The sequence below is a fragment of the Scyliorhinus canicula genome, chromosome 14 (genome assembly GCF_902713615.1).
Source record: "Scyliorhinus canicula chromosome 14, sScyCan1.1, whole genome shotgun sequence".
Taxonomy (NCBI): domain Eukaryota; kingdom Metazoa; phylum Chordata; class Chondrichthyes; order Carcharhiniformes; family Scyliorhinidae; genus Scyliorhinus; species Scyliorhinus canicula.
In genome coordinates, this window is record NC_052159.1 from 21,548,015 (window position 1) to 21,568,168 (window position 20,154).

Here is a 20,154-nt window from a genome sequence, read left to right on the forward strand (position 1 = left end):
ACATCCACAAGGAAATAATGTAACCAAAACCAACAAATTTATACTGTATGAGAAGAGAGTGCTCATTGAGTGGAAAGTGGATTCAGATTTGTAGAGGCATTGCCATGGAGAAGAAACCAGCTGATGGCAACTGATAGTTAACTGCGAAACATTGTTTTAAACCAGGCAGCTTGACTCTGGCATTGCCCCGAGGAATGAACCAACGAATGGCTGTCACTTATTTTGTGAAGCTGAAACAGGTGCAATGTGTGTACATATTCTTTCTGCCCATAAAGGACAGGGCCCTGTGGTTTAATATATGTAGCACCAGTACATGTAGATGCACCACTCTGAAAGTCCAACTGACAATCTTAAATTGGTTGTCAGTGTCCAATCGCGGAATCACTTTGAATGTTGGACACTGTAATTTGCAAGCTTGGACTGGTTGGGTATGGTCTGTGTCTTGCCCATCGTAAACAGCAGAGGGACATTCTGTTTAATATGATCCACCAGTCTTTGGAAGTACAGCCCACGTATCTATTACACTGACACTGGAATTCATTTCCCACATTATTCATTTGTGTGATAGGCAAAAAGTAATTTTGGCTTGATGGCAGCATCGTGGTAGTGATGAATACTGCTCGTTGCTCCCGTTTTATTGAGTCCAGACTGTATTTTAAACATAATAGCTATCTTCACCTGTTGTTCAAATCTTTGAGATAGCTTGCCCTTTCAGGGTAATCTGAGGTAGATTGCGCACGTTTTAGGCTAAGAGACTTAAGTCCATTCATTTTTACACGATGTACAGTGCAAAATGATCTGATCAGTGTAGCCGCTATCTCGCAGGATGCCTTCAATGTGCCCTATTTCAATATTAAGCTGTCATGGTGACCAAATGGCGTGTGTCCTTTTAACAAGGTTGCCAATAGGCCAATCTTATTGCGCGCAGAACTATAAGAATCCCAACACATATATTGACCAGTGAAGGTAGGCTTGCGGTAGAGCATGGTGGAGAAACACTTGGCAGATTTCTCAACTAGTACATAAAGGAAATTTGTAGACTTGCCTTAAATTGTATTCTTGCTGATGAGTGCAAGATGAAAAGCTTCCACAGTAAATGTGTCTTTTTCAGAGAATCACAATGTGAACAAACACAGTAAATATGGTTTTATGAAAGAAAAATAATTTACAAACTTATTTTGAGAACGTAGCCAGCAGTTTCAGTAAAGGAACCAGTAGATGTTGCGCATTTGGATTTCCAAAAGGCATTCAATAAGGTGCCACACAAATTCCCCAAGATAAGAATTCATGATGTTGGGGTAATATATTGGCATGGTGAGGGGATTAGTTAACGAAAAAGAAACAGAGAGTCAGATTAATTGGGTCATTGGTTGGAACACTCTCTAATTGAGTGCCGCAGCGATCAGTGCGGGGGGTTCAACTATTTATAATCTATATGGTATGAGCAATATGCCAAGGCATACAAGGCTATGGGCTAAGTGCTGGAAAATGGGATTACAATATTTAGGTGGTTGTTTTTGACCGGTGCAGATGCGATGGGCCGAAGGGCCTTTTCTGTGCTGTAGACCTTTATGACTCTTATATTCATGACTTGGATGAAAGAACCGAGTGAATTGTAACCAAATTTGCTAATGATGTAAAGAAAGATAGGAAGACAAGTTGTGAGGAGGACACTGGGGTAACTTGACCACAAAAACTCAGTTGAATCAACGTGGTGAAAGTTAATCTTCATTAATATATAAAAATAACGATGTTTAAAATACAGTCTGGACTCAACAAAACGGGAGCAACTTGTTAAATATCGAAATAACAGTAACAGAATAGAATTAGAACTAATGATAGCTAAATACAAATATACAAAGGTAACAACAACAACTAATGACATCACAGCACCTACTGATGACATCAGCAATGGATTTAAATAAAGAAGATGCATAATAATAACACTCAATACCAGACACAAAAAGTCTGCAAAGGGACATAGATAAGTTAAGCGAGTGGACAACAATTGACAGATGGAAGATAAAGTGGGAAAATGTGAGGTTGTCCACTTCAGTAGGATGAATAGAAATTATTTTTCAGATGGAGAGGGATTGCAGATTGCTGAGGTACATAGGGATCTGGGTGTCCTTGTAGGAAGTGATTAGGAAGGCAAATGGATTGCTGGCCTTTAGAGCAAGGGGGATTGAGCATAACAGTCAGGAAGTCTTACTACAACTGCACAGGGCATTAAATAGACCACATTCAGAGGACTTGCACCATTTTGGCCTCCTTATTTATAGACATACTTGCATCAGTTCAAGGAAGGTTCACTTGGTTGATTTCAATATCTCATAAGGAGCACTTTACACTTGAATCCAAATCCAACTGAACCTCCCACATATAGAAGCTGTTTGAAATCTATTAAAACGTATATGTTTTAGTTGTTAGTTTATATATAACACTGAAATACTTCTTTTTTTTCTCTAGGATGCTGGTCTAACCTCCACCTCACAGTGGACCCACCTGTTGTGTCAGTTGGAGATAAAGTCACATTAACATGCACCTATTGTGGATCGAAAGTGCTGACGCCCCAAATAAAATGGCAGTATGATGGATTGTCTATATCGGATACTGGGGTTGTGAGCATCACCAATAATGGACAGTCTCTCGTTATTTCACGTGTGGATCAGGAGCACCTAAAGAAATATGGATGCAGTCTGGCCAAAAAAGAATCTATAGTTTCTGAAATATGCCTGGATATAGGTACCAAAAAATTTCCTTTCATTCAAGTTAGGGTACCCAAGAACTTACACAATATTAATCTGTTTTAGGCTCGGAAGCACTAGAACAGGGGTGGGCAAACTACGGCCCAAAAGTCATTAAAAAAAAAATTTTAAAATTTTAAATTAAAAAAAAATTAAGGTTAATGGGGGGGGGGCTGTTGGGTTACTTACTGGTATAGGGTGGATACGTTGACTTGAGTAGGGTGATCATTGCTCGGCACAACATCGAGGGCCGAAGGGCCTGTTCTGTGCTGTACTGTTCTATATTCTATGTTCTATATGAGGCGCCCAGAATCATAACCGGGTGAAGTAATTATTTTACTTAATATACTATGCGGCCCTTTAAAATTGTGAATTTCTGAATGTGGCCCTTGCACGGAAAAGTTTGCCCACCCCTGCACTAGAAGATGTGGCCACCCGTTCCGCTACTGAATCCCCACTGCAGAAGGAATGGTTGTGAACCCAATGAAAAGAGGGCTATTGGTCTCCCCATGCCACATTAAACTTCCACAGGGATCATGTGTTAGCTGAGCCCAGCATCCAATGAATCTCCTGACCCAACCTCTCCCATATTTAACTCAAGCCTCGTGTCAAGATATCGTTTCAGTTCTGTTGCAGTTAAAAATGCCGAACCATGTTGATTTCTATGTATGCATCCACAAATACAATCTGTAACATAACACAACCTGTTTTGTACCAGTGAATTATTTGTACAGTTTACTTAAAACAGGAAGTTTTGACATGTTGCAGTAGACCTTCACTCTGTGGTCATGTCAAATGGGTGATAGTTCACAACCTTGGTTAAAACTCTCTTAATTGAAGTCAATTGAAATGAGGGAAACTGTAAAAGCCATTGCTGATTCGCTATCACCCCTTTCATGCTTTGCCCAAACTCAAAATCTATCCCATTTTCTTTACTTTTGCTCCAAATTATTTTCCGTTGATACTTCCTCACTCCCACTAGATCTGAAACTGCCCCCACCCTCTTGTGAGTTCCACACTGTCAGCTGGGTTCAACGTTGAACGGTTATCAAAGAGAGTACTGATTGAGGCCAATTGTAGTTCCTCTAATCTAATTTCTAATCGGGTTCAGTTAATTCAGCAGATGGGAGAACAAATCTGGGACTTCGATGGTTATAACAACAATTGATATTTCTACAGCACCTTTAGCATATACTAAAAAACGCAAGCTGCTTTGGCTAGTTGGTCCTTTTAATGAAACAGACAATCAGAGAGATGTTACTGGATTAGGAAGGCTAATTCACTGGGGACAATGGAACTTAAACTCAGTTGATAATTCTGGAATTGTAAAGTGAGTCTCAGTAAAGGTGACCTCAAAATTATCAACGATTGCAGCAAATAAACCCATCAGGTTCACTAATGTTCCTTAGGGGTCTGGACGACATGCAACTCTGGACCCAATATGTTTTTTATTATTCGTCGCTGGCTGGGCCAGCATCTATTGCCCACCCCCGAGGGCATTTAAGAGTCAACTACATTGCTGTGGATCTGGAGTCACATGTAGACCAGACTAGGTAAGGATGACTTTAAAAGACTTAGTGAACCAGATGGGTTTTTATGACAATCAACGATAATTTCATGGTCATCTCTAGACTTTTAATTCCAGATTTTTTTATTGAATTCAAATTTCACCATCTGCCATGGCGGGAATTGAACCCTGGTCCCCAGAGAATGAGTCGAGGTTTCTGGATTACTAGTCCAGCGACAATACCACTACGCCGCTGTCTCCCCAAATTGACTCTTAAATCTGAAATGGTCAAGCAAGCCATTCAGTTCAAGGGCAATTAGGGATGGGCAATAAGCCAGTGACGTCCACCACCCATGAAAGAATAAAGAAAGAAATTGTTGAACTCAAATCAAAGGCATAGCTCTAAGGTTCCATGTCCAATGCTCCATCAGAGCTACAACAGTGCCCTTTTACATTTTTGTAATTACAGATATTCCTTCAGCAGCACCTTGACCTAATGTATTCTGGACCTTGCGGTGAAACGATTGGCAATATTGCCACTAGGATTTCATTAATGGTTAAAAGTGGGGTGTGAGAAGTTTTTGAATCAAATCTAGTTCAAGTCTGGAGAGAAAGGAACTCAGCATGAATATTAATGTTGTGCACACACTTTTGGGTTATACATATTGAGAAGCATATGATCACTGGTGGTCTAGCAATGTGAACAATTTAATGTGTTTATACTAAATTATAATTTTAAAAAATAACTTTAGTGTACTCAATTCATTTTTTCCAATTAAGGGTCAATTTAGCTTGGCCAATCCACCTACTCTGCACATTTTTGGGTTGTGGGGACGAAACCCACGCAAACAAGGGGAGAATGTGCAAACTCCACACGGCAGTGACCCAGAGCCGGGATTGAACCTGGGACCTTGGCGCTGTGAGACAGCAGTGCTAACCACTGTGCCGCCCATGCTAAATTGTCATTTTTCCTGTCAACCCACACCAGTGCATTCGGCATGCCAAGTGACAGCACAGTTTTGTTTAGCTCTTGTTCGAATAAAAACTAACGTTTACTTCATTGTTGCAGATCTTGATTTTCTCGATACAACAATGTTTGCTGGAGATTACGATTACCCAGTGAGTACAGCAGTTCCTGTTATTACTTCTGAAGCGACAACTCGGCTGACCACCCAAGAAACCACCACACAGGTGCAAACAACAGCTGTGGCCACAAATACCTCACAGGTGCTGTGGAACAATTCAGAATGGATGCAGGACACCTCCCCTGAGACTGCAAGTTTGAGAACTGAAAGTTACCCCACCACAACACGATCTACAGTAAAAACAGAAGAGACTACTGATCCATGGAATGAGGATGTGAATCAAGATCAGCTGGGGTTAGGTGGAAGAGACTGTCCTGTTGTAGTAGCAAATGGTGGTACAGATCACCTTCCCATATATATGTGCATCATCCTTGGTGGCATTCTGCTACTTCTAATCATCATATTCCTCATCAAGCGATTCAAAGGATACCGCAAATGTAAATATTTTCTTTTTAAAATGAAAGATATAGTTTTCTTCTTTGATTTAGTGTAAATGTACTTGTTGGACGTCACTGAGGTAGATGCAAGGTGATCCTGCTTTTTGCATGGCAATGGGGAATTGTGACTGATATCAGGGGGTAGTGGGGTAGGTGAAATCAGTCATGATTCACACTCCGAAACCATGAGCCTGCACCTTCACAAGAACCCTTTTAAAAAAAAAAATTTAGAGTACCCAATTCATTTTTCCAATTAAGGGGCAATTTAACGTGGCCAATCCACCCAGCCTGCACATCTTTGGGTTGTGGGGGCAAAGCCCACGCAGACACAGGGAGAATGTGCAAACTCCACACGGACAGTGACTCAGAGCCAGGATCGAACCTGGGACCTCGGCGCCGTGAGGCAGCAGGGCTAACCCACTGCGCCACCGTGCTGCCCTTTCACAAGAACACTTCATGAGTGGAGTGTCAGAGGGATCAGTGCTGGGGCGTCAAGTACTTACAATCCATATTAATGATTGGTTGAAGGGACTGGCTGCAATGTGATGAAATTTGCTCTGATACAATGACAGGTGGGACAGAGAGTTGTGAGGAGGATACAGAGTCTGCAAAGGGATACAGATAGGTGAAATGAGTAAGCAGATAAATTGTAGATGGTGTCTAATGTGGGAAAATGTGAGGTTGTCGATTTTGGTGGGAAGAATAGTAGAATAGAGCATTATTGAAATGACGTAGTTTACAAAAGAAATTGTGAACTTATGCCATTTTGCTGCTTTTAAAAATTACGTTTTGACTGTCAACATGGCGACATGAAATACTAATTGTAAATTAGAACAACCTACTTTCCGCATTAAATCTGTTGAAAGAATAAAACACTGACAAACACAAAATATAACCATAAATAGAGGATCACAAATGCATTTAAGATGTTTGTTTCTTGTTCTTATTTTGACAGGTGGAACCCACGATGTGGAACAAAAGGCAAGGTATAAACCAATGTAAATTTCTCACATATACAGATTGTATCACATCATCTTTGTTCTCACATAAGACCATAAAAAAGGAGCAGAATTAGGCCATTTGGCCCATTGAGCCCACTCCACCATTCAATCATAGAACAAAGAAAATTACAGCACAGGAACAGGCCCTTCGGCCCTCCAACCGGTGTCAATCCAGATCCTTTATCTAAACCTGTTGCCTATTTTCCAAGGTCTACTTCTCTCTGTTCTCTGCCCGTTCATATATCTGTCCAGATGCATCTTAAATGATGCTATCGTGCCCGCCTCTACCACCTCCGCTGGCAAAGCATTCCAGGCACCCACCACCCTCTGCGTAAAAAACTTTCCACGCACATCTCCCTTAATCTTCAATCATGGCTGATATGTTCCTCATTCCCAATCTCCTGCCTTCTCCCCATATTCCCTGATCCCCTTGTTAATCAAGAAGACTAGATTTGTGCTTTAGGTGCTGTTACCTACAAACCAAGCTACATGCCAAGAGCTGGAAGGTGGAATTAGACAGAATAGTTCTTTCTTAGAACATAAGAACATAAGGGGTGGGATTCTCCATCCTGCCAGATAATTTTCTGACCTGGCACCCTCGCTGGCAGCGGGATCCTCCGTCCAATGGGCTTCCCATTGTGGCCACCCCCATGTGGTCGGGAATTCCTCAGTGGAGAGTCTGTTGCCGGTGAAGCAGAGGGTTCCGCCAATGGAGAATCCCGCCCAAGAACTAGGAGCAGGAATGGCAATTTAGCCTCTTGACCTTATTCCATCGTTCAATACAATCATGGACAATCTCATCATGGCCTCAATTCCACCATCCTGCCCATTCCCCGTAACCCTTCAACCCTTTGCTAATGAAAAATCTGTCTAACTCCTCCTTAAATTTGCTCACTGTCCCAGCATCCACTGCACTCTGGGGCAGCGACTTCCACAGATTCACAACCCTTTGGGAGAAGTAGTTTCTCCTCATCTTTTTAAAAACTTTGCTATCCTGAGACTATGACCTCTCGTTCTAGAATGCCCCATAAGAGGAAGGATCCGCACCAAGTCTACCTTTTATCATCTTATAAAGCTCAATTTGATCTCCCCTCATTCCTCTAAACTCTAGAGCAGGGGTGTCAAACTCAAATACACCGTGGGCCAAAATTAAAAAATCGGGACAAGTCGAGGGCCGGACTGGTTCAATGTTTTTTTGCAAAACTTATTGAAATGAACTTATTGAACCTGGAACTAATAAAGCTTAGGTTATTGCCTATAAAAACAACATTAAATATTAAATAAATAAAAAAATTAGTTGCATTTATTTCTTATTGCTTTATCTGGAGCTTTTCCAGAGTAATTTCTAATGAAAACATTTTTACACAGGCCAACACTTTGTGATTCACACTATACCTGAATAAACGCGGCATCAGCCATATCATACGCCATAGGCGCTTCAATTGCTGGGGCCAGCTTTAATAGTAATTAGATATTATTAGGGCAGCACGGTGGCTTAGTGGTTAGCACAACCGCCTCACGGCGCTGAGGTCCCAGGTTCGATCCCGGCTCTGGGTCATTGTCTGTGTGGAGTTTGCACGTTCTCCCCGTGTCTGCGTGGGTTTCGCCCCCACAACCCAAAAATGTGCAGAGTAGGTGGATTGGCCACACTAAATTGCTGCTTAATTGGAAAAAATAATTGGCTAATCTAAATTTAAAAACAAAAGTAATTAGATATTATCTCGCGGGCCAAAGATAATTCCACTGCGGGCCGGATTTGGCCCGCGGGCCTTGAGTTTGACATATATGCTCTAGAGGGTATAGGCCAAAACTGCTCATTCTCTCTTCATAACCCAAACCCCTCATCTCTGGAATCAACCTAGTGAACCTCCTCTGAACTGTCTCCAATGCCACTACATCTTTCCTCAAATAAGGGGAACAAAACTGGGGGAACAAAACTGTGCACAGTATTCTAGATGTGGTCTTCCAATGTCTTGTACAGTTGCAACAGCACTTCCTTACCTTTATACTCTGTTCCTTTAGCTATGAATGCCAACATTCTATTCGCTTTTTAAATTACCTGCTGTACATGCATGCTGATTTTCTGTGACTCAGGCACGAGGACGCCCAGATCCCTCTACATCGGAGTTGCCCGCAGTCTCTCCCCATTTAGATAACAGGTTGCCTTTTGATTTTTCTGACCAAAATGAATGACCTTACACTTATCCACTTTAAACTTCATCTGTCACATTTTGGCCCACTCACCTTTTAAAAAAAATCAATTTAGCGTATCCAATTATTTTTTTCCAATTAAGGGGCAATTCAACGTGGCCAATCCACCTAACCTGCACATCTTTGGGTTGTGGGGGTGAAACCCACGCAGGCACGGGGAGAATGTGCAAACTCCACACGGACAGTGACCCAGGGCCGGGATTCAAACCCGGGTCCTCAGCGGCGTAGGCAGCAATGCTAACCACTGTGTCACTGTGCTGCCCTGGCCCACTCACCTAACCCATCTATATCCATTTCTAAGCTTCTTATTCGCTCATTGCAACTTACCATCCCACCCATTTTAGTGGCATCTACAAATCCGCTGATAGAACCTTCTATTCCTGTATCCAAGTTGTTTATATAGATTTGCCAAACACTGTGGCACCCCATTAGTTACATCTTGCCACCCAGAAAATGACCTATCTTTCTTGACTCTGCCTTCTGTCCATCAGCCAGTCTTCTATCCAAGTTAATAAATTGCCCCTAATCCCATGTAAACTTTACCTTGTGTATTAACCTTCTGTGCGGCACCTTGTCAAAACACATTCCGGAAGTCCAGATATACTACAGCTACAGGATCCCCATTATCCACTTGGATTATTGCATCTTCAAAGAACTCTAGCAAATTTGTCAAACATCATTTACCCTTCATAAAACTATGCTGATTCTGATGGATTGCATTTTGACTTTCCAAATGTCCTGATATACTTCCTTAATAATCAATTCTAACAATTTTCCAACAACAGATGTTGAACTAACTGGTCTGTAATTTCCTACATTCTGCCTCCCTCCCTTTTTGAATAAGGGCATTACATTATCATTTTTCCAATCCACTGGAACCTTTCCTGTGTCCAGGGAATTTTGGAATATTATATCCAATGGATTCACTATCTCTGCTGCCATTTCTTTAACACCTGAGGATGTAAGCCATCAGACCCTGGGGACTTGTCTGCTTTCAATTGCAATAGTTTAAAAAAAATATTAATTTAGAGTACCCAATTATATTTTTCCAATTAAGGGGCAATTTAGCGTGGCCAATCCACCTACCCTGCACATCTTTTGGATTGTGGGGGTGAAACCCACGCAGACACAGGGAGAATGTGCAAACTCCTCACGGACAGTGACCCAGAGCTGGGATTCAAACCCGGGTCCTCAGCGCCGTAGGCAGCAATGCTAACCACTGTGCCACCGTGCTGCCCTTACAATCGCAATAGTTTGATGAGTGCTGTTTCCCTATTGATGGTGATTGTTCTAAGGTCCACCCTTTCTATTAACACTGAATTACTCGTTCCTATTGGGATGCTATTAGTATCCTCTATCGTGAAAACTGAGGCAAAATATTGATTTAGCATCTCCACCATTTATCTGCCACTATTAACTCCCCAGTTTCATCTTGCAAGGGACCGACTTCACTTCAGTGACTCTCTTCCCCTTTGTGTACTTACAGAAGCTTTTGCTATCATTTTTGATATTTTACGCTAACTTTCTTTTGCAATTTACCTTAGCTCTTTTTATTACTTTTTTAGTAACCCTTTGTTTATGTATGAAAGTTTCTCAATCTTCCAGCTTACCACTGGCCTTTGCAACATGGTATAGCTTAATTTTTGTCTATAAATTGTCCTTAACCTCCTTGTTCAGCCATGGATGTTTTTTTACCCCTCCTGCCATCTCTCTTCCTCTCTTTTATTTTAGTTGTGAGGAATTGAGTATCTCCTTAAACAACTGCCACTGCTCATCAGCCCTCCTCCCTTTTAGCCTTCCTGCCCATCCTACTTGGGCCAAATCTGTTCTCATGCCTATGTATTTACCTTTGTTTAATTCCAGATCTTTAGTGTGGGATTCCACTTTCTTGCCCCCAAACTGAATTTTGAATTCTATCGTACTATGGTCACTATTCTATTGAGGATCCTTAACTATGAGGCCATCATTAATCCCTCCTCTTTGCACAAAACCAAATCCAGAGTAGCTCGTTCTCTGGTTGGTTCCATAACATATTGTTCCAAGAAACGATCTCTAATACATTCAATGAACTCTCCCTCGAGGCTACCCTTGAATTTGATTAATCCAGTCTATGTACATATTAAAATCACCCATGATTACTGCCATATTTTTCTTATAAGCCCCCAGTATTTCCTGGTTTATACTGTGCCCCACTGAGGAACTATTGTTTGGGAACCTACAGATTATCCACCAGGGACTTCTTCCCTTTGCTATTTCTTATTGCTACCCAGATTGATTTCACATCTGGCTTGGGTCACAGTCTGTGCGGAGCCTGCATGTTCTCCCAGTGTCTGCGTGGGTTTCCTCCCACAAGTCCCAAAAGACGTGCTTGTTAGGTGAATTGGACATTCCAAAATCTCCCTAGTGTACCTGAATAGTAGCGACTAGGGGATTTTCACAGTAACTTCATTAATGTAAGCCTACTTATGACAATAATAAAGATTATTATTATTATTATGGGTCCAACGTATGAGGTATGATTTTCCAATAATGGGGCTATGTCCCCTCGCCCACGATAAAACACGCACGAATCACTCTGGGTTTACCTGAAGAAAGTCCAGGGTGATTCTCCAATTTGCAGGGGGCTAGAAGGGCTCTGGAGTATTCCTCGCAGCTCTGCCAATACTGGGTCCTACACTTCCAGTCGGGGGTCCGTGCATGTGCACGGCGGCGGCCTGCGTCGGCCGCCCCGTGCAACATGGCCGATCCACACTGCGGACCAGCACTGAAAACATAGGCCTCCCCCAGATCATGCACGCCCGCAGATCGGTGGCACCCGATTGGTAGCCTGGGCCGTCTTGGAGGCCCCCGCCGTGACCCCCCTTTCCCCACCAGGTCGGCCACGGAGTGAGACCGCAGCCGCCACGCTGAGTTCCCGACGGGTGGAACCAAGAGAGAACCACACTGTCAGGAACTCGGCTAACTGCACTCGGTGAATCGGTCTGGGGGCTTTTTTGAATTGGTGGCGATTCTCTGGGGACCGGAGGACCTGATCTTGGGTTTGTCGCCTATTCTCCGCCCCCACGCCGATCGCAATTTTGGCGCGGAGGCTTGGAGTATCCCACCCATGGAGTTTGGGACAGGGAATTAAACTTCTGAATATTTTGTTTCCTAATTTTTTTGTAATTGATGAGTCGTTTTGTTCAAGGAGCTGAGAGGCCAATACTGGAACTGGACCACTGTGAGTGGTGGCTGAGGTCTCTGACCACATGGGGCAGGCTTGTGTCAAGTATTTGCCCGTGCTGAAACTTGTGCCATCTGCTCCATGAGAAATAGGCGCTCTGTCACTGACCCCACAAACTCAGCGGTGGGGCCATGAAGAGGCATTATTTGAGTACGTATCAGGAATATCAGCTTGGATATCTATTACTGGCTAAATGCTAATGCATTCCTATGTATTTTTGTGGTGTTTAAATTTCTTCAGCATTTGGCAAAATTCTCATTTCCAAAAATTATGATTGCAGTGATCCAAACAACCGTGATTCCTTGGGTTCAGAGGGAATGCCATCTGGTAAGGACGAATAAAGCAGCTCTTTTGTTTCCCTCTTGAAGATGTCTTGCCTTTAGAACATCATTTTTGTTTTATTTCTTCCCTGGGTCTCCTTGCATGCTTTATCTCTGGCGAACCACATTGAGAAATTAGCGAGTCACGGGCGTGGACCAATGTTGCTTTCCAATCAGATCCTTGGAGGTCTCCGAGATCAATTCAACATGATTATGTGCAATTTTAAATATCAAGTAATAAGAGTAGACCAATTACCCGCTCTTGAGCCTGCACCTCCATTCAACATCATCATGGCTGAATTTTCTACCTCAATTCCACTTTTTTGCCTGCTCCTCATATCCCTTTATTCCCCAAGACAGGAAATCCATCTATCTCTGCCTTAAATATCCTCACCCACCAATCCCCAGGGGTGACAGTTCCAAAGATTCATAACTCTGAGTGCAGAACATTCATCTAGCCTCAGTTCTAATGATCAACCTCTCATCCTAAGTTACCTAGTTCCCAGCCAATAGAGACAAACTTTGTGTCCGCCCTCTGTCCAGCCTCTTCAGAATCTTGTATGTTTAGATGAGCTCATGTCTCATTTTGCTAAAGGACAGAGAATATAGGCCCAATTTAAGCAACCTCCCATCATCGGGTAGTTCTCTCGTCCTGTGACCAATCCAGTGAGCCTTCCTTGTTCTGCCTCGAAAGCATGTTTGGAGGCCAAAGCTGCACACAGTAGTTAGTCCAGGTGTAATCTCATCAGAACCCGATACAGGAGAGGCGGTGGCGTAGTGGTATTGTCACTAGACTGGCAATCCAGAGACCCAGGGTGATGCTCTGGGGTTCCCGGGTTCGAATCCCCCCATGGCAGATGGTGAAATTTGAATTCAATAAGTATCTGGAATTGAAAGTCCAATGATGACCATGAAACCATTGTCAATTGTTGTAAAAACCCATCTGGCTCACTAATGCCCTTTGGGGAAAGAAATCTGCCTTCCTTACCTGGTCTGGCCTACATATGACTCCAGACCCACACAGCAATACTGTTGACATCTGAAATGGCTCAGCAAGCTACTCAATTCAAGGGCAATTAGGGATGGGCAACAAATGCTGCCCCAGCCAGCGACACCCACATCCCAAGAATGAATTTAAATAAAACTGTAGCAAACTTTCCTTATTATTATACTTCAGTCCCCCTGTGTGTGCTGTACCTGCTAACTTTGTGATCCTTGTAAACATTTAGATGTTTTGTGCCTTTATAAAATATTCTACTTTACCATTTTAATTACACCCCCATCTGCCACCTTGTAGCCATTCATTTAATATGTCTAGGGGGGTGATTCTCCATCCACGTTACGTCCAGCGCAAATCCCACTATGTCGGGAGGATTGTGGGAGAGCCCCAAAATGGGACTTGCGTGGGTAAAATCAGTTTCCAATGCTGCCGGTCCACTCCAGCTAGTGAGCAGAATCCTGCTCGGGAAGGGCAAGAACCTGGGCCGGGATTGTCCCATACCCGGCGTAGCAGAGTGGCGCCAACCACTCCGGCGTCGGGCCTCACCAAAGGTGCGGAATTCTCCGCACCTTTAGGGGCTAGGCCCGCGCCAGAGTGTTTTCCGCCACGCCGACTGGCACAAAAAACGGCGCCAATGGCCTTTGGCGCTACGCCGCTGGCGTCGGGGCTGGCCAAAAGGCCTTCGCCGGTCCGCGCATGCGCCGGTGCAACAGCGGCCACTGATGTCACCACCGGCGCATGCACGGTAGGGGGGGTCTCTTCCGCCTCCGCCATGGTGGAGGCCGTGGCGGCGGCGGAGGAAAAAGAGTGTCCCCACGGCACTGGCCCGCTGGCCAATCGGTGGGCCCCAATCACGGGCCAGGCCACCGTGGGGGCACCCCCCGGGTCCGATTGCCCGCGCCCCCCCAGGACCCCGGGGGCCCGCTCGCCCCGCCAATCCCGCCGGCAAAGAGGTGGTTTAAACTACGTCGGCGGGATTGGCCTGTCAGTGGCGGGATTTCGGCCCATCGCGCACCGGAGAAATGGCGCGGGGGGCACGACGATCGGCGGGGTGTGATTCCCGCTCCCGCCGATTCCCGGGTGGTGGAGAATTCCGGCCACGGCGGGGATGGGATTTACGCTGGCCCCGAGCGATTCCACGACCCTGCGGGGGGTCAGAGAATTCCGCTCCTGATCACAACTCAATTGCATTCATTTTAATTTCATTAGTGATTAAATTTAAATGCATTGACCTCCTGGAATTCACCCACCCCCTCCCCTCCCAGTGGCAAGTCACCCAGGCGCAAATCATTATTGGTCCCTAAAAGCAAGCACCAGGTGCAACAGACACTGAAGTGAAGCAAGGGGTGAGTATTCTCTTTACACACGTTCAGGGTGATTAGGGGTTGTCCTTCAGGAGAGGTGGGAGCGAGGGCTGGGCTTGGATGGGCTCAGGTTAGGGATCTTTCCCGGGATGGGGTCATGTGGCATGTCTTCCCTCTGTAGCCTTGAAAACCTTTGGACTCTCTTTTAGCATGTCAGTTTCAATGTTGTGACAGTGAAGGTAAAAGTCTAGCCTTTGCATCCTTGAAAACGCTTCAATCCTCTTTCAGTATGTCAGGTTCAAAGATGTCAAATGAAGGTACAAATCTTCCCTCCATAGCCTTCAAACCTTTTATGCTTCTTCAATTATCTGTCAGAAAAATATATGGCTCTGTCAAAGGAGAGATTAGATTTATTTGTTTTTATAGCTCTTTGTGGTCCATTAACTCTGAAGTGCTTCCTCTTTTGAGCAGGTGTTGTTTTTAACCGAAGTTTTTTCATAGAGGTCTTTGATTTGTTCTGCAGTGCTTTCTGGAAAGAGCAGATGTTGTTTCTAACTGCAGTTTTTTTCTGCTAGAGGTTCCTCTGTTCCGAAGTCCTTCCTCGAAAGGCCAGATGCTCTGTCTGACAGTTTTTATTCTTACTGGTGTTTCCTCTGTTCTGAAGTCCTTCTTAGAAAGACCAGGTGCAGGTGCTCTGTCTGAGTGCTGTCCCCGGCACCCTGCCAACCTGGCAGTGCCAAGTTGCCACTACCAGGGTGCCGTGGGACAGTGCCAATTCGGTACTGCCAAGATAAAGCCTGAAGGGGGGCCCTTGACGAACCCATAGCAGGGTGTCGCTCACTTGGAGGAGGGGGTCCCTTGCCAGAGATTGGGGGAGGAGCCTTACCAGCAATTGGGGGGGGGGCCTTGCCACTGATTGTGGGGGTGGGGCCTTGGCAGCGATTGGGTTATTCTGAGATCAGCGCATCCTTTAAAAATGGCGCTGTGATCTCTGAGGATCAATGCTTGCCAACTTCTTCGGCCCCACAGTGTGAATCGCTCCAGTTCCAAACAAATGTCTAAACGTGGGTGGATTGTGATCTGGATTCCTCCGATCCACCTGGCTGGAATCACACCTCGTTTCCCGCTGGAGACCACACTTTGAAGTTTTTGGGAGAATTCCGCCTTATATCTCTACGCATCCCTTGGGCGCGATTCTCCGCTGCCCACGACGGGTCGGAGAATAGTGGGAGGGCGTCCCCGACATTTTTCACGCCCTCCCGCTATTCTCCCCCCCACGGCCACCCCACGACACGAATCGCTGATCGCCGTTTTTTACGGTGAACAGCGATTCTCCCCAGGCCGATGGGCCGAGTTCCCAGGCCTTTACGGCAGCAAACACACCTGCTTGCTGCCGTTGTAAAAACGGCCACAACATGCCCGTTCTGGGCATCCAGGGCCCCGATTGGCACGGCAGTACCACGGCCGCCCCACAGGATCAGTCCGCGGGGCGGCCGAGGGAGATGACGGCCCCGCGCATGCTCAGGTTGGAGCCGTCCAATCCGCGCATGCGCGGCTGACGTCATCGTGCGCGTCAGCCAGCATGACGCTTGGAGCGTGGACTTAGCGACGGTCGCTAAGCCCGTGATGCCGTGCTTCACGGGGCCCCGCTGCTAGCCCCGCCCGGGGGGGAGAATTGAGTCCCGGGAGGGGGCGCGGAGGCTGCCGTGAAACACGGCCATTTTCACGGCAGCCTTTACGACTCGCCGCATTTGCGGAGAATCGCGCCCCTAGTGTCTTCACAGCTTACATTTCCACCTGAAGAAATCTTATGGACTAGAAACGTTGGGCTGAATTTTATGGTCCTGTCATGGAGTGGGGTGGGGCTGGACAATGCGGCGAGCCATTCAAACGTCCATTGACTTTGACAGGAGTGGAAAATCCCATCAACAGAAAATTCCACCCGTTAACCCTATTTCTTTCCACAAATGCTGCCAGGCCTGCTGGGTTTTTTCAGCATTTTCAATTTTTACCACATTTCCAACTAGCTTTGCACCATTAGAAAACTTGGATTCTTAACTCTGTTTCTACACCTAACTCATTGATATGAATTGTAAACAGCATTGAACTTTCTTGCAATCCACTAGTTCCAGCCTGAAAATACCGTTTATCCTTATACTCTGGTCCCTGTCTGTTAACCAACCTTCCAGCCATGCTAAAAATACCTCCAACTCCAAGCACATTTATCTTTCTTGTCAACCTTTTCTATGGCAGCTTATCAAATGTATTTTGGAAATGCAGGGGCGGGAGTCGGAGAATCGCCGGGGGCCGGCGTGAATCCCGCCCCCGCCACCAGAGATTCAGCGGGGGTGGGAATCGCGCCGCACCTGTCGGCGCCCCCCCCCCCCCCACCCCCCGGCGAGTCTCCGGCCCACAATGGGCCGAAGTCCTGCCGCTGTCCCGCCGGCGTGAATCAAACCACCTACCTTACTGGCGGGACCTGGCGGCGCGAGCGGGCTCCAGGCTCCTGGGGGGGGGGGGGGGGTGCCGCGGGGCGATCTGGCCCCAGGGGGTGCCCCACGGTGGCCTGGACCGCGAACGGGGCCCACTGATCGGCAGACGGGCCTGTACCATGGGGGCACTCTTTTCCTTCCGTGTTCGCCATAGTCTTCATGATGGCGGACGCGGAAGTGAACTCTTCCCCTGCACATGCGCGGGGATGACGTCAGCAGCCGCTCACGCTCCGGCGCATGCGCGGACTTCCGCCGGCCGGTGAAGTCCCTTCGGTCCCGGCTTGCGTGGTGCCAAAGGCCGTTCCTGCCGGCCGGCGGGGCGCCAACCACTCCGGCGCGGGCCTAGCCCCTCAAGGTTAGGGCTTGGCCCCTAAAGGTGCGGAGAAATCCGCACTTTTGGGGTGGCCTGACGCCGGAGTGGTTCACGCCACTCCATCCCACCGGGACCCCCGCCCCACCAGGTAGGGGCGAATCCCGCCCCAGATATGTTACATTTATTATCTCCCCTTTATCTAGTTTACTAGTTGCATCCTCAAAAAACTTTATTAACTGATCAAACATGATTTTCCTTTTGGAAATCCATGTTGACTGTCTGATTTTCCAAGTGCATAAATATGATTTCCTTGATAATAGATTGAAGCATTTTCCCTGATAACTGGCCTCTTCCTCTCTTTGCTCTCTTCCTCCTTCCATGAATAGTGCATTACATTTGCTAATTTATAATCCACTGGGACCATTCAATAAGATCATGGCTGACCTTTGCCATACGTTTGCCAATTTTATTTGCCGAGTCTTTTCTTTCGTTCACGAAATTTGAGCATCGACAACAATACCAACATTACTCATACTGAATTACCTTTGTGAAAGAAGTGGTGAGCTGCCTTCTTGAACCACTGCAGGTACACCCACAAGTAATGTTAGGAAGAGAGTTCCAAGGTTTTAATCTGGCAACAGTGAAGGAACAACAATATAGGGAAGGTCTTTCTGCCATGTTACTCCTGAAAGGCAGTGCAATGCAACCAGTAGATGCTAGGAGATCTCTCTTCCAGGATCTACGCAGCTCCCCATGTCTTGCGGGATCTAACGCGATCTTGTGGGACGTCGTGATGTGAATCCCACCCATTTTGGGCAGGATCACTTTTTAGCAAATCTGCGTGTTACAGTGAGATAGTCTCACTCTAATATGCATTTGCATGATCTTTTTAATAAATATTTTTATTGAACATATTTTGAATATATAAACACAAAATACAAAAAAAACAACCTCCCCAATCCCTCCCCTGCAAGATTTTGACAGTGACCAGTTCCTTGAAATACATGACAAATGACTGCCATCTTGTGCAAAACCTCCCAATCAAACCCCTCAACATGGAATTAATTTTCTCAAGGTACAAAAACTCCATGAGATCCCCAAGCTGGGAGGAGACACAGACTGCCATTCCAACAGAACCCGCCTGCAAAAAATCAGTGAGGCGGAGGTCAAGACATTTGCCCCTGCATCTGCCTGCAACTCTGGCAGGAGCGATACCCCGCAAATGGCTTCTGGGAGACCGGGCTCCAATTGCCTCTGTAAAATCGGTGACATGGTGCTGAAGAAGGAACCCCAAAGGTTCGCCAGCTTAGGACATATCTGGAATATATACACGATTCACTGAGCCTCGCCCACACCACACCTCCTCCCCCTCAAACACTCAACTCATCCAAGCCCTTGTTAAATGTGCCCGATACACCACCTTTAATTGTATGAGCCTGAACCTTGCACACGATGAGGTGGCATTCACCCTCCGCAGGACTTAACATTACACTCCCCTCCTCCACTTCCCTCCCTGGTTCTTCCTCCCACTTGGCACTCCCATGATCTACCCAAGGCGTGGGATCTAACCCCCTCACCTTGGCGATCTCAGGTAAACGGTGTTCAGTGCTGGTCTCCACAAACAGGGACCAGGTGGAATGGCACTCCTGGGGAGGGTCTCCCAGGGGATTGGAGAACCCAGATGCTTTCCCACTTGACGGGTGGCACTTTTGCACTGTTGGTGCCAGCCTGGCACCCTGGCACTGCCAGTCTGGCACCTTGGCAGTGCCACCTGGTTGCCAGCTTGACACTGCCAAGTGCGGCCTCGGCGGCATGTTCCCCGTTGAGGCCTCCAATCTATCTGAATGGCCGTTCGATAGTGTGGTGTTTCTCGGTGCTCCGAGCGCTGCAAAATACCCGGCTAATCGCACGCTACAGGACTCTTCCCATTCGGGTAGATCGCGTCCATAGTTTCAAGTCAGGATGCTGTGTAAGTGTGGAAGACAATCTGCCAATGCCGGTGTTCCCATGTGTTTGGTGTCCTTGTTCCACTAGGTGTTAGACCTCGCTGGTTTAGAATGTGCTTCTGAAGGAGGGTTGGTGGGTTGCTGCAATCCATCTTGTAAATGGTGAACAGACTTTGGGGAGTCAGGGTCTCGAGACTCTGACTTTCTCTTGTAGATATTTAAATGGTTGTTCCAGTTAAGTTTCTATTCAACAGGAATATTCTCCCGTTTGGAGAGGTCATTGCCTGGCACTTGTGGCAATGATGTTACCGACCACTTATCGCACCGAGCCTGAATATTGTCTAGGTCTTGGTCCAGACAGACATAGACTGTTTCAGTATCTGAGGAATTGGAAATGGTACTGACCACTCAACAATCTTCAGCGAACATCTCCACTTCTGATCTTATGCTAGCAGTAGCTGAAGATGTTTGGGCCTAGGGCACTACGATGAGGAATTCCTGCAGTGATGTGGATTATGAAGATTAATGTTTCCCACAATTCTAATGTTGCCTTTGTTATAAGCTCCAA

General features: G+C 46.1%; 1 protein-coding gene across 1 annotated transcript in view; it reads left to right on the plus strand.

Annotated features, from left to right (window-relative positions):
- Positions 1 to 20,154, plus strand: part of LOC119977746 — a 52,874-nt gene that overhangs the window by 21,791 nt on the left and 10,929 nt on the right. Inside the window, exons 3-6 of the mRNA XM_038818951.1 lie at positions 2,470 to 2,745; positions 5,324 to 5,776; positions 6,732 to 6,762; positions 12,492 to 12,538. Of these exons, the coding sequence (XP_038674879.1) occupies positions 2,470 to 2,745; positions 5,324 to 5,776; positions 6,732 to 6,762; positions 12,492 to 12,538 (807 nt within the window). The remainder of the gene's footprint in view (positions 1 to 2,469; positions 2,746 to 5,323; positions 5,777 to 6,731; positions 6,763 to 12,491; positions 12,539 to 20,154) is intronic.